Genomic DNA, 14277 nt, shown 5'->3' with positions numbered 1-14277 from the left:
TCAGGAGAAGTGTTGCTTCCACCCTGCTGTTGTTTGGAGTCACTTTTCCTTGCAGGACAGTCATCTGCATGACTCTCTGCCGGTTGTGGGCTCTGCTTGTTCATCCTCCCTGTTTGTGGGCTCCCTGGCATGAATGTCTGTTTTTCACCTTTCTCAGTGCTACTGGTTCCCTCTCCACGACAGACAGCTTTGCTCCCAACCACGTCTTCACCCTTCCTACCTTCTCTGATGTGGCCTCTTTGCTATCTTTAGTTGTGGAGTTTGTTCAGCGAGTCTTCAGATTGTCCTCTGGGTTATTTACACTATTGTGTCACCTAGTTGTGTCTATGGGATGAGGTGCACGTAGGTTCCTCCTGCTCCATCATCTTCCCAGCCCCATATGTTCTTACTTCTTGTGGAATAGCCATTAGTTCCTTTTATAGATAAGATTCCTGGTAGTGTGTTCCTATGTCAAAGGATACATGTACTGTAAATTTTAAAATACATTAAATAGATTATTCTTCAAGATATCTACAAAAGATTGACAGCTCCACCAGCAATTTAAGTTCCTGTAATAGTTGATCTTGAGTTATTTTACTTCATGACACATTTTGACTTTTGTTCTAAGGGGTTATGTTACATTTCTTGCTAGGGGACAAGAAGTTTTTCCCATGCTGGAGAAATTGAAGGCAGTATTGTGTGGTTGTAATAAGTAGTATTCTGTCCAACTTTCCTGCAATGTGAAATTTTAAGTTCCCCAATTTGTGTAGAGTTCAGAAAGTTTTTTTTTAAACAGAATCCAATTTTAGGATGAGACCTACTTGTGCTAAATATATTGCTTCATCACCTGCTTATGATAGGCATGGTCAGGTTTCTCTTAACTGTGTGTATGCAGTTTTAATAATAGGTGTTCATTTAGAATGGCATCTCTAACGTATGAGTGGCATTCGTAAATATGAAGAGTTACGTGGCTTTGGGCAATAGAAGGCTACCTCCCGCCCCAATATTTAAGGAAGTACGGTTAAATAGAGAGATTTAGCAGGGCTTATAACAATGAGTGGATACATGAAGAAAAAGATAGGAAAGCATGGCATTATACTTGGCCCCTTGTTACATGTGAGTACTAGGATTTCTTTTTTATTTTTAATGTTTATTCATTTATCCTGAGAGAGAGAGAGAGAGAGAGAGAGAGAGAGAGAGAGAGAGAGAGAACATGAGTCAGCAGGGGGAGGGGCAGAGAGAATCCCAAGCAGGCTCCATGTTGTCAGTGCAGAGCCCAATGCAGGGCTCAATGTCATGAACTGTGAGATCACTACCTGAGCCAAAGTCAGACACTTAACTGAACCACCCAGGTGTGCCCACAAACGGGGCTCTTGACACCGGCCCTTAGTTTTCCTCAGGGAACCTGGCCAACCTACCAAAGCAATGGCTATACACTGTTGGTCGACGTATGCACACTTGACACTTCCCACTGAGTTCACCCTTTAGTGTGAACCTAAAACTGGTCATCTAAATAATCGGAGATGTAGGATGTCAGAGTTCCTCAAGGATGGAAGGAGAGAACATGAAGGTTTTCTTTGGAGGCTCTGCACAGGTTCTACACTGGGCATTCTGGGGTCAGGCCTGGGCCAGACTGGGAATGGAGAGGTCTTCCAATCAGTGACAGAACTGGGACTAGACGCTTGGATTCAAAACTTTGGCCTATAGTGCATGTGTGTAGGCTTATTACAAAGTGACAGATGCAGGATGGGACAATAACAAGGATAAGGATCTCTACCAGAGGCCTCAGCAGGAATCTCTCTCCCATGGCAAAATTATGTCATTTTTTTGATGTCTCTGGAAGCTAGAGTTCCAAACTTACTTATTGCCATGAGTCTTGGAACAGTTCAGAATCAATATGAACCAGCTTTTCTTCTCCCAAATTCATATTCTCAAATTTGCTCTGGATTAATTTCCAGCAGCAAAACCATTTACTGTAAATAGTGAGTAACAGAAAACGAAGGCAGGGCTAGTGGAGGAGTGGGTTCAGTATGGCATGTATTTTCCTATCTCCTTACTGATTTCTTTTGGCCCTATTTCCTTTCTCAAGTAACTGGCATATTTAAAACCAGCTTGCTTATTACGCCTGTGACTTCCCACTGCACCTGCCCCTGGATTTCTCTTTATTCTCTACTCATTAGAGTGCCTCTATCCTTTTTGGAGTGCTCACATGTTAGGGTTTCAGCTTTGAAGCAAGTTCTTTAAGAGCTGGACATAAAGAGCTACTGAAACAAAAGGACTAGCCCTCTATTTAAACTTCTCACAACGGGGCACCTGGGTGGCTCAGTCGGTTAAGCGGCCGACTTCGGCTCAGGTCATGATCTCGCGGTCCGTGAGTTCGAGCCCCACGTCGGGCTCTGTGCTGACAGCTCAAAGCCTGGAACCTGTTTCAGATTCTGTGTGTCCCTCTCTCTGACCCTCCCCCGTTCATGCTCTGTCTCTCTCTGTCTCAAAAATAAATAAATGTTAAAAAAAAAAATTAAAAAAAAATAAACTTCTCACCTCTGCCCCAGCCCCATCTAGTCTTTTAAGGTTAGCCACTCCCCTCACCCCACCGTGAACTTAATTTATGTGCCAAATATCTGAAGGCTTATAATGGGAAGACTTCATAATTCTCTCAGGAAGGTTATGAGAAAAAGCAGCAACAATGCAGAATCCGTATGTAAAATTTACTGGATGGACCAAGCAGGAACTGTTATATCTAAATGTAGTTTAAAGTGTTTGCAGACTGGTAGTAATCCCAGAACTTGTCTGAACTTGTCCAGAACTTGTCTGGGGCACCTGGATGGCTCAGCTGGGTGTGAGCGCACACACACACACACACACACACACACACACACCATCTTCTTTATCCATTCATCTGTCAATGGTCATTGAGGCTCTTTCCACACTCTGGCTATTGTCGATAGGACTGCTACAAACATTGGAGTGCATGTGCCCCTTCGAAATAGCACACCTGTATCCCTTGGATAGATACCTAGTAGTGCAATTGCTGGGTCGTAGGGTATGTATTTTAATATCGAAAAGGCTTTTGCTCTAAAAGAACAATGACCCAGAGATGTGCAATTCTCAGAGAAGGAAATATTAAAGCCAACAGACACATGAAAAGATTCTCAACCTTATTAACGATAAAAGATATGCAAATTTAGACCACATTGAGCCACAATTTCACACTTAGCAGACTGGCAAAATTTGAAAATTTCACAAAATCAAGTGCTGGCAGTAATAGCTGGCAACCAAAATAACTATCAACCATGCTGGGAGTGCAAATTGGTACAATTTTGGAATACAATTTGTCATTGTATAATAAAGACGTGGATGGGAATATATTTTGCATTGGCAAATCTTTTCCTCTTACATATTGTAAGCCTTAAGAAGAATCTAGGTGGTGTCACAGTGTTTTTGCAAACTACTCTTGCTATAGGAATTAAGCACCACACCCACAAGATACATACCGAGGTGGAGGCACACTGATGAATCTGATACATATAAGTACTTGAAATACACAAGAAAATTCATAGCCACACAATTTATCATTTAAAAATAAGTACAATTGAAATCAACAATTACAAATTAAAAGAAAGTAAAGGATAAACCCACAGATACACCCGCAGTAGGCTGCTTTGGCCTACGGACAACTGCAGGTGGCGCGCGTTTGGGTGGGCGGGGCGAGGTCAGCGCTTCTGGAGACAGAGGTGGGGGAGGCTCTGCCCGTTATCGGAGGAGTGAAGGTCTTTTTCCTCAAAGCGTTCGCTCGAGCCTGTCATTTCTGAGTCCTTCGAGGACCTGTACACGTGACGGCGGCAGTCAGTGTCACAGCCGCGACGCGACCGCACACATTTCCGGGAAGTGGCGTCTGTGCGCTGACAACTGTTGCCATGAAAGCCCGGACACAGGGCATTTTAGGGAACGACAGGACTGGGCAAGCGGACGCCGAACACTCAAGACCCTCACGTGCTGACCACAGTGGCCCAGGCTTTTGTACGAGAGGAGACCTTCCGCTGGCAGAGGCCAGCTCTCCGCCGGCACCAAGCAAGGGCGGCCCACGTCCCGGCAGGAGGACGTACGCGTGAGCAGACCGGCGACCCGGAAGACCTTTCGCGGCCGCCTAATTTTCTGGGAAGTGTAGTTTCGTGGTTCGGGCGCCATTGTACTTAAGAAGCAAGCAGAGGGCGATCCTGTTGTCCCCTGGATACTTCGCGTGCGCGTCCCGGTGGAGCAGCTCTGCGACGAGAGCCATCCGCCAGGGCGTTCCTCAGACAGCGCGGCCGTTTTTCTCGCCGGGCGCCCGGAGCTCGCACGGCCGCGCAGCCTTCTGGGAAGTGTGGTTTTACGGGGGGACGTACGAAGCGCCGGTAACTCGTCCCTGACGCGGAGGCGTCTGGGAAATGCCGAGCTGGTGTGGGTTCCGTCCTCCGTCAACCCCGCGGTAGTGTCGGGAAGGCGGCCGAATTTTCCAGGGATAGTGCGGTTCTCGTGACGGCGGCGGCCCTGGTCCGCGGAGGTGCGGGCTCTGGTCCGCCCGGCCCGGGCCTCGGGGCCAGGGAGGGCCCGCCGGAACTCAGGCAAGTATGAGTCCCAGCAGGGCGGCGGGGCGCCGGGCACGCTGGTGCCTAGTCTAGCCCGCGGGGGGAGCACCGCCTGGGCCTTAGCCTCCTGGACCTCTCTGTAAAAGGGGTATCGCTTACCTCCTAGAGTTGTGACAAGGAAATGGGCGAGTGAGTGTGCAGGGTACGCACTGAAAGAAAACCCCATCCGCAGTGGTGTTTAGCCAGTCCGGTCATGAAACTGACGCTTTTCACGTGTGCAGCCTTCAACAGATGGGTTCAGTATCGCTTAGTTTCGGTTTTCTCACCCTTTAGAAGAGAAATATGGAATAATGTGAATGTCCACCATGCATAGTTGTGAAGATTGAACGAGCTCTTCACATGATTGCTGTTGTTCTGTGAGCCTGTCTCTTGTGTGTGTGTATAAAATAAATGTATATATATATGTGTGTATATATATATATATATACATATATATATACACACATAAATACACACACACACACACACACACACACACACATATATAGTAGATTTACACACCGTTGGCGCCTGGTGAATGATTGCCTTGTGCTAAGGAACACTCTGCTAGTTCAGGGGAAGAATGGAGTCTTAGAAAGTGATTCCCAGTGTACTTTTCCTTGCAAGTGTGTTACAGAGCTGCAAGATAAGCCTCATTTTTCATGGCTTCTTTTTTGTGTTGTTCTGCCTTCTCAGGACACTACTCTTCTTTAAGACAAGAGCCTGAAAAGAGGACTGTGTTGACTATTGGAAATTGCAAAGCCATGTTCCAGGTAAGTCGGTAAGGTCCCCGGATCTTCCTGAAACACCTTAGCAGAACTCTTGAGTGTTTGCTTTGCTTCTCTTGCCAGTTCCTACCTAACGAAGTCCATTTAGGGACCGGATCTATGATTCCTTTCATTATAGCAAAGGATGGAGCCCACAGAAGAACTCCCAAAGTACTGTCTACTCTTAGTGCTCCTCTTTTGCCATTTTTCTGCTTGAAGCCTCTGTAGAATGTTGAGCAAAAAAAAAAAAATTTTAATTACAATTCAGAATTCATGTTTAGAATTTTAGGTTATTTGCTTTACAGTTGTCAAAGCAGTATCATGTGGTCTCAGTTAATGGTATGCCAGTCCTTTCAGTTGTTCAAGTCAAGAGATGTTTGGGGTCATCTTTGATTCTTTCCTTTCTCTTGTAACACATTCAGACGCCCTAGTTGAATCCGAAATACATCCCGGATATCTACAGAATCTCACCAGTGGTTGCAACATCACCATCACCACCACCGCCACCATCGTCCTGTCATTCCTCAGCTTAAAACTCTTCAGTGACCCTAACTCAAGTCAGAGTTCTATAGTGACTTAAAACGCTTTGTGCAGGGGCGCCTGGGTGGCTCCGTTGGTTAAGTGTCCAACTCTTGATTTCGGCTCAGGTCACGATCTCACATTCGTTAGATCGAGCCCTGCATCGGGATCCTTGTTGAAACCTAAGAACCTAAGAGTCTCTCTTTCCTTCTCTCTCTGTGCCTCCCCTGCTGGCCTCTTGCATTTGTGAGAGAGAGAGAGAGAGAGAGAGAGAGAGAGAGAGAGAGGAGAGAGAGAGAGAGAGAGAGAGAGAGAGAGAGAAAAGAGAGAGAGAAAAGAGAGAGAGAAAAGAGAGAGAGAAAAGAGAGAGAGAAAAAAGAGAGAGAAAAAAGAGAGAGAAAAAAGAGAGAGAAAAGAAAGAAAAAAGAAAACCAAAATGCTTTGTGCAATTACGCTTTTATTCCTCTGATCTCATCTTACTACTCTGTCTCCTTGTTCCCGTGAGCTCTAGCCACACTGGCTACGGCTTCCAGGCCTTGGAAATTGCTGTACCATCTGCTTGGAATATTCTTTCCCCAGATATGTAGAAGCTTGATTCTTACCTCCTTCATAGCTTTGCTCAGTGGTTACTTTCTCAGGAAAGCTTCTAACACCTGCAGTCAACTTTTCTAACAATCACTTCTACTCCTCCTCACTGCTTTGTTGTTTTCCAAAGTGGTTATCACTCACTAGATAACACGCTATTTAGTAAGTGCATATGCTCGTTGTTGGTCTCCTCCCTCTAGGAGGGATTTTTTTCCCCCTGTCTTGACGGTTTTCAGGACCCACTGTGGCATCTGACACAAAACTGATGCTTGGTTGTTCAAAATAATAAGTTTTCACCATAGCCGCACTTTTGCTTTCATGGAGGAAGACTTTATTAATTATAAGGGAATGGGAATATAAGGAATTAAACAATTATAGTAAACATAAAGACGGAGAGAAGTATAGAGAAGAACAGAGAAGGCTTAATACAGCAAATCAGGTACTTAAAACATCTGACCTTCTGGCTCGGGAAACCCTGCGGTGACCAGCCCAGTTGGAGTCCCAAGGGTCCTGGAAGGAGCATCCTCCCCTCAGGTGAGACTTCCGAGTAGCTCTCCTGCCAGGGCAATATATACATATACTACCCTTGTGTGATTTATGGTTAGTCATTAAGTTTGCCCAAGTGCAGTGCTGAGCAAGCTGTTTTTGTTTCTCGTATCGTATCTCACCCAGGAGCCTGGCATCTGTATATTCCTTTTCCCTTCCTGATCCATTCTAGGAGGCCAGCCTGATTTGGCTCAAGGAGGAACATGAGGCACATTAATCCCTCTTGGCGTCAGGAACAGAAGGGCCAGTTTTGATCTTGAGGCCAGATACGGCATACAAGCTGACTAAGCCCCCATGATTTGTATGTGTGGCTCTGGGCAGAAATGCGAAACAAGTCACATGAACAGCTTTACACGGAACATTGGTAAATCGTTGTTGAGTGAATGAACTTTGAAACAAACGGTTAGGATCCCTGAAAAAAAAGGGTAGGATCATCAGGTGGAAGGTGACGCCTGGCATATGTTAGTGCCATAGTGTTAGTGGCATATGTACACGTTGGGCAGAGTCTGGTTTCTTGGGAATATTATTAGATAACTAGGGAAAAAACTTTTTAAGTAAAAGCTAAAGTGAACTAGTTGCCAGAATCATTCATTGATACATTTTGTAAACACTTGTGAAATATCTGTTGGGAAGAATCTTACATAGGTTTGAGCATCCTATCCCGTGACATGTAGGACTTCGTAATCTAGTGCAATACTAAGAGAACTTTTCTTTTCTTTTTTCTTTTCTTTTTTGTCTTTTTTTTCTTTTCTTTCTTTCTTTCTTTCTTTCTTTCTTTCTTTCTTTCTTTCTTTCTTTTCCTTCCTTCCTTCCTTCCTTCCTTCCTTCCTTCCTTCCTTCCTTCCTTCCTTCCTTCCTTCCTTCCTTTCATTTGTTTTACTTATTTAGAGCACAGGAAGGGCAGAGAGAGGAGAGAGAGGGAATCCCAAGCAGGCTCCTCACTGTCAGCGTGGAGCCTGATGTGGGCCTCGAACTTGTGAACCATGAGGTCATGACCAGAGCCAGAATCAAGAATTGGACACTTAACTGACTGAGCCACCCAGGCACCCCCTAAGAGAACTGTGGTGGAAATGTTCTTTTTGTGTACCATCCAATATGGAGCCACCGGCCCTATGTGACTATTGAGTACTTGAACTGTGACTAAAGTGACTCAGGAACTAAATTTTAAAGTTTAATTTTTAATTTTTATTAATTTAAACGTACATAGCCAAATGTGGCTAGTGGCTACTGTTTTGAGCCAGTACAGGGCTGGTAGAAAAGTAAGAAAGCATAAGAAATTAAGATAGGTGCTGGAATAAAGATCCTAAGTTCTTCTGGGGACAAAGATGAATGAATATCCCAGGCTGCCCAGGCAACTGAAGGGGCAGGAAGAGTTGAAGCATCCCTGAGGAGGCAAGGCTGGAACTGGTTTTGGTGACCCAGGGTACCAGGGAGGCAGAGATAGGAGTGAAGTTATACCAGACTGAGAGAACATCTTGAGCACAGGTACATAGGGCTAAGAATCTTTCAAGGAACTGTGAAAATTTTCTAAAGTGGTGGTTCTCCAACAGGGGTGATTTTGTCTCCTTTAGCCCTACCCATAGGGGACATTTGATAATGTCTGGAGGAAACATTTTTGGTTGTCACAGCCCTGGGGTGCAGGGGAATGGGTAGAGGCTAAGGGTGCTACTAACTAAACACTCTGCAATGCACAGGACAGCTCCCACCACGATTATCCAGCCTGAAGTGTCTATTGACATTGGTCAATAGACCAATGTACTCGAACTGTGACTTCAGCTCGGGTCATGATCTCACGGTTCGTGAGTTCCAGCCCCGCGTTGGGCTCTGTGCTGACAGCTCGGAGCCTGGAGCCTGCTTCTGATTCTGTGTCTGCCTCACTCTCTGCCCCCTGTCCTGTTCACACTCTGTCTCTGTCTCTCAGAAAGTGAAGAAATGTTAACAAAAAATTTTTAAAAGTAAATAAATACACTTAAATAAATAAAACCAAAGACCAGTATCACTAATGAATATACAGGCCGAATATCCAAATAAAATAATAGAATATTGAATCAGCCATTTGGAGTGAAAAATGTATCATAGCCAAACAATGTCCATGTCATCAATGAAAGATAATAATCCATTTTAAATGTATACATTTTTTGCACATATTATAGTTTGACTAATGAGTAAGCTGTTACTGAACATTTAAGCTTTTTCTAAAGGTTTGCTATTTTAAATAATATCATGAATGGGTACTATTTTCTTAGAATATTTTCCTTGAAATGTGTTCTCTGATTCTTTGCCTGTACTTTTCAATGTTTTTTTTTTTTTTTTTAATTTTAGTGTTTATTTTTGAGAGAGAGAGAGTGCACAAGTTGGGGAGGAACAGAGAGAGAGGGAGACACAGAATCCAAAGCAGGCTCCAGGCTGTGAGCTGTCAGCACAGAGCCTGACGTGGGGCTGGAGCCCACAAACCCTGAGATCATGATCTGAGCTGAAGTCGGATGTTTAACCGACTGAGCCACCCAGGCGCCCCTCTTTGCCTGTACTTTAAGGTCCAATTCAAGGACTGCCTATGGCATGAAACTGTTCTTTAGTTTTCTTGCCCATGGGTCTCAATTTTTTAAAATTTCAGATCATCAATACAAGGTTTAATTATATACCATAAATGGTTTTTGTTTATAAACTAGTTACATATGTATCTTTCTTTAATATAAAGATGTCTTTTTTCTGAACATACTGGATCATTCTTTTGAACCTTATTGGATCATCATTTTTTATTTACCTGTCATGTAAGCTATAAAAAAAATACAACTAAGTACTTGACTGTATGCTGTCACATGTTGAATGCTGATTTTAAAAATTTTAGAATTTTCTTCCCTTTGGCAGAACAAACTCTCCTGAAGCAAAAGCTCTCATATTTCTCTTACCCTTATTGTAAAACAATGCCAAACACATAATTATCCAATTACTATGTAACTTAGATCCCTGATCATTGCTATAACTACTGAATCTTGTTCCCTTTCTTCTACAACCAGGGTAATTTTGTTCCTTAGTCAGTGACAGAAGTGGCCCTGGCTATGACTGAGCCTAAATATGTTTGCTCTTTCAGGTGACATTTAGTGATGTGGCCATAGACTTCTCTCATGAAGAGTGGGGATGGCTAGATTCTGCTCAGAGGGATTTATACAAGGATGTGATGGTCCAGAATTATGAGAACCTGGTTTCTCTAGGTAAGCATAGCTCCTTTTCTACCCCAGTGGGGGAGACTTTCTGTCAATTACTGGAGATCCTCCTGAGTAAATGGCTGAAATTTTGTTTCAGATTCCCAAGGATGTGTAGAGTTCTTTTGTGCCCTGCCTGAAGCTTATCTTCCCATTTCAGTGAAACTTCCTTTCGTTCCTTTTATGATGATGGCCTCTCCTTCATGAGGACCACAGTTTAAACAGTTTCTGTATTTTTCCTGTAAGCAGGTCTTTCCATACCTAAGCCGTATGTGATCAGTTTATTGGAGGATGGAAAAGAACCTTGGATGGTGGAGAAGAAACTGTCAAAAGGTATGTTTCCAGATGAGTCGTGGAGAATCAGGCAAAAGAAGTCTTTGTTAAACATGCTTGTGGAAAGTATGGAGGCATTTTTGCATATTTTAGGGGTACTCTCTTCAGAGATCCCAAATGTAACATATGAGGGATCCTTAGATTTCAAAACAGCCATTCCTCCACCCCGGGTTATTATCTTTCTGCATTACTTATGTTATCTAATAAAAAATGGAGGTTTTGCCATCATTATAATTCAGATTTTTATTTTATTTGCAACAAAATAAAGCAAATTATTCTCTTTAAGTCCACTTAAGGAAAACTATACCAATGGTTTTAGGCAAAGAAAGGCTGTCAGTTAGATGGCAAATGAGTTTTCCCCTAAGGCTGAGCTTCGAGGGTCAAATGTGGACATGAGTGATAGAGGAAGTAAAGAATGTATAAAAAAGTTTCTAGGAACAATGTTTTCTAATGTCCAATAAATGATACGATTTTACACAGATCCTACACAAAGCCTAAATCTTTTAGAGCGATAAAGAATATTTATTTTGTTTGTTGTTAACTGTGTAATGCAGTACTGTAAATTGTGCATTTTGGGGAGATGGGGTGGCTCAGTCGGTTGGGCATCCAGCTCTTGATTTTGGCTAAGGTCATGCATGATCTCATGGTTTATGGGATCAAGCCCCATATTGGACTCCGGACTCAGCATCGAGCCTGCTTGGGATTCTCGGTTTCCCTCTCTCTGCCCCTCCCGTCTCAAAATAAATAAATAAACTTAAGAAAATAAATTGTGCATTTTAAGCATACTAACTGACAGTAAATTGAGAATAAGTGAAGGTTGGAGAACCAAGGCTGTGAGACCAAAATGTGGTCTTTCACATAAATGTAGGTACAGAATAGAACGTTGGCTTGGAATCCAGAATACCTTGTGCGTTTTTTTTCCTTACAGTTTCACTTTTTTTCCACAGACTGTTTGCCTGTATTTAACTCATTTTCCTTATTACTCTCTGTTCCCGTCTCTCTGAGCTGTCTCTGTTTTCTGCTCCATTTGAACTTTGTTCAGAAATGATTGAATACATGAGAATTGTCAGTTATGTGCTTTCTGGGGATGAAGATGTGCTCTATTTTTCCTCTAGTTCTCTAATCCTTCCATAGAAGTTTCTTTTTAAGAAGTACGGAAAAAAGCAGTGTTTTGCTTTCTTGATATATTTCAGATTGGGAATCAAGATGGGAAAACAAGGAATTATTAATGAAGGAGGATATTTATGATGAAGATTCACCCCAAATGGTAATAATAGAAAAAATTACAAAACAAAATCATGAATTTTCAAATTTTAACAAGGACTGGGAATTTGTAGAGGCGTTGGAGGGGAAGCATGAAAATCAGGTAGAACATTTCAGACCTGTGACCCTCACCTTTAGAAAAAGTCCCACTGGGGAAAGCATTCACAAATTTAGAAGCATCCTCCATTTAAAGTCTATTCTTTCTGAACCACAAAGAATTTCTGCTGAAGGGAAATCACATAAACATGATATATTTAAGAAGAGCTTACCAAAAAAACCTGTTATAAAAAATGACGGTATCAATGGTGGAAAGAAACTTTTGAATTCTAAAGAAAGTGTGGCAGCCTTCAGCCAGAGCAAATCTCTTACCCTTAACCATTCTTATAATAGAGAGAAAGTCTATACATGCAATGAATGTGGGAAAGCCTTTGGCAAGCAATCCATCCTTAATCGCCATTGGAGAATTCATACCGGAGAGAAACCATACGAATGTCATGAATGTGGGAAGACGTTTAGCCATGGCTCATCCCTAACTCGACATCAGATCAGTCACAGTGGAGAGAAACCTTACAAATGTATTGAATGTGGGAAGGCCTTTAGCCACGTGTCATCACTTACTAATCATCAGAGTACTCACACTGGAGAGAAACCGTATGAATGTATGAACTGTGGAAAGTCGTTCAGTCGTGTTTCACATCTCATTGAACATCTGAGAATTCATACTCAAGAAAAACTCTATGAGTGTCGAATATGTGAGAAGGCCTTCATTCATAGGTCATCTCTCATTCACCATCAGAAGATTCACACTGGAGAGAAACCTTATGAATGTAGTGAATGTGGAAAAGCCTTTTGCTGTAGCTCACACCTTACCCGACATCAGAGAATTCACACTGTAGAGAAACAGTTCGAATGCAACAAATGTCTGAAAGTCTTTAGCAGCTTGTCATTTCTTATTCAGCATCAGAGTATTCATAATGAAGAAAAACCTTTTGAATGTCAGAAATGCAGGAAATCCTTCAACCAGCCAGAATCACTGAACATGCATTTAAGAAATCACACTAGATTGAAACCTTATGAATGCAGTATATGTGGGAAAGCGTTCAGTCATAGGTCATCCCTGCTTCAACATCACAGAATTCACACTGGAGAGAAGCCCTATGAATGTATTAAATGTGGGAAGACCTTCAGCTGTAGTTCAAACCTTACTGTACATCAGAGAATTCATACTGGAGAAAAGCCATATAAATGTAATGAGTGTGGGAAGGCTTTTAGCAAAGGTTCAAATCTTACTGCCCATCAGAAAATCCATAATGGAGAGAAACCCAGTAGTGCAATAAGTGTGGAAAAGCCTTTAGGCCACATGAATCTTTCTACGTGTGAAAAACCATATAAGCGAGAAACTGTATGAATGCGATATTTGTCATAGTACACTTAGCCATAGATCCTTCCTGAAAATTTATACTGGAGAAAAGTCTTTTGAATGTAATGAATGTGGGAAGGTCTTTAGCAGTAATACAAGCCTTACTGTCTATCACAGTTCACACTGTAGAGAGAATGTTTATTGCCTTCATAAAGGCAATAAATATGGGAAAGCCATTAGCCACTGTTAATCCCTTAATTGACAGAAGTAAGTACACACAGGAGAAAAACCCTATATATGTAGCATATGGGAAAGACATTAGGCAATATGAATCTCTTATTGAACACACAGGAGAGAAGCAATATGAATATAAAAATTGTGGGAAGTCCTTCAGTGAAAGTGTATCCCTTATTCTGTCTCAGTTCACACTGGAGAGAAAGCTTGTATGAGAAAAGTAGCAAACTGTTCATTGCGTTATCTTGCTAGACCTCACAAGATTAATGCTAGAACAGCCTGAAAGACGTAGGAGTTATGTGTAAATCTTTCTTTACAATGATGTTATTTGTAAGCAGTTCTACAGGAGAGCAAATGAGTAGATTATAAATGAATATGCATTTCTTATAGCAATAGCAAACAATTTTACTCGAGTCCTGCATAGAAGTTTCTTTAGCTAATGGGCATGTGAAGATAATTTAGTCACCCAGTGGATCCAGGAAATGTTTTAAAGTTAAAAATTAAAGCTGCAAAAGAAGTAAAAGGTGGTGTGAATAAAGTTTTTGGTCTCTAATAAAATCAGTTTGTATATAATGAACTCTTTCACTGTGACACTGATATTTCTTGCAAAGTTTTTTACTTTCCTCTTGAAGCATTAAGCCTTACTGTGTGCTTTAGCGGGAGACTAGCTAAGCTAGAGAAAAATGGCTTGATCTCTGTGCTAAGAATATCCTTATTTTCATGAAGATAATTCACAGTCCATTTCCAGTTGGCTTAATTCACACATTTTAATTTTTACCAGTGCAGTGAGAACATAGCCAAGAAACAACAAACTATGAAAGATCAGAGCAGGCTTAATGGTGGATGTGCTTTTCAATCTGAATCTTAAAGGATGAGTACTA

At 42.2% G+C, this 14277-nt stretch overlaps 1 protein-coding gene across 4 annotated transcripts; it reads left to right on the top strand.

Moving 5' to 3' along the window:
- Nucleotides 1–4517: 4517 nt before the first annotated feature.
- LOC131498766 (zinc finger protein 181) lies at nucleotides 4518–13973 on the top strand. 4 transcript variants are annotated; one of them, XM_058706074.1, is made up of 5 exons: nucleotides 4518–4583; nucleotides 5283–5359; nucleotides 10095–10215; nucleotides 10453–10539; nucleotides 11733–13973. In XM_058706074.1, exons 2-5 carry the CDS (start codon nucleotides 5351–5353, stop codon nucleotides 13208–13210), a joined length of 1695 nt encoding a protein of 564 aa, XP_058562057.1. In that variant the 5' UTR covers nucleotides 4518–4583; nucleotides 5283–5350; the 3' UTR covers nucleotides 13211–13973. The 4 variants fall into 4 exon arrangements, with proteins under 4 accessions (XP_058562057.1, XP_058562058.1, XP_058562055.1 ...); XM_058706075.1 differs by lacking the exon at nucleotides 4518–4583 and having other exon boundaries at nucleotides 5045–5359; nucleotides 11733–11806; nucleotides 12193–12351; XM_058706072.1 differs by lacking the exon at nucleotides 4518–4583 and having other exon boundaries at nucleotides 5051–5359.
- The last annotated feature ends 304 nt before the right edge of the window (nucleotides 13974–14277 follow it).

The sequence above is a fragment of the Neofelis nebulosa genome, chromosome 17 (genome assembly GCF_028018385.1).
Source record: "Neofelis nebulosa isolate mNeoNeb1 chromosome 17, mNeoNeb1.pri, whole genome shotgun sequence".
Taxonomy (NCBI): Eukaryota; Metazoa; Chordata; class Mammalia; order Carnivora; family Felidae; genus Neofelis; species Neofelis nebulosa.
The sequence above is the reverse complement of the archived record's forward strand: the minus strand, read 5'-3'. Positions and strand labels throughout refer to the sequence as shown.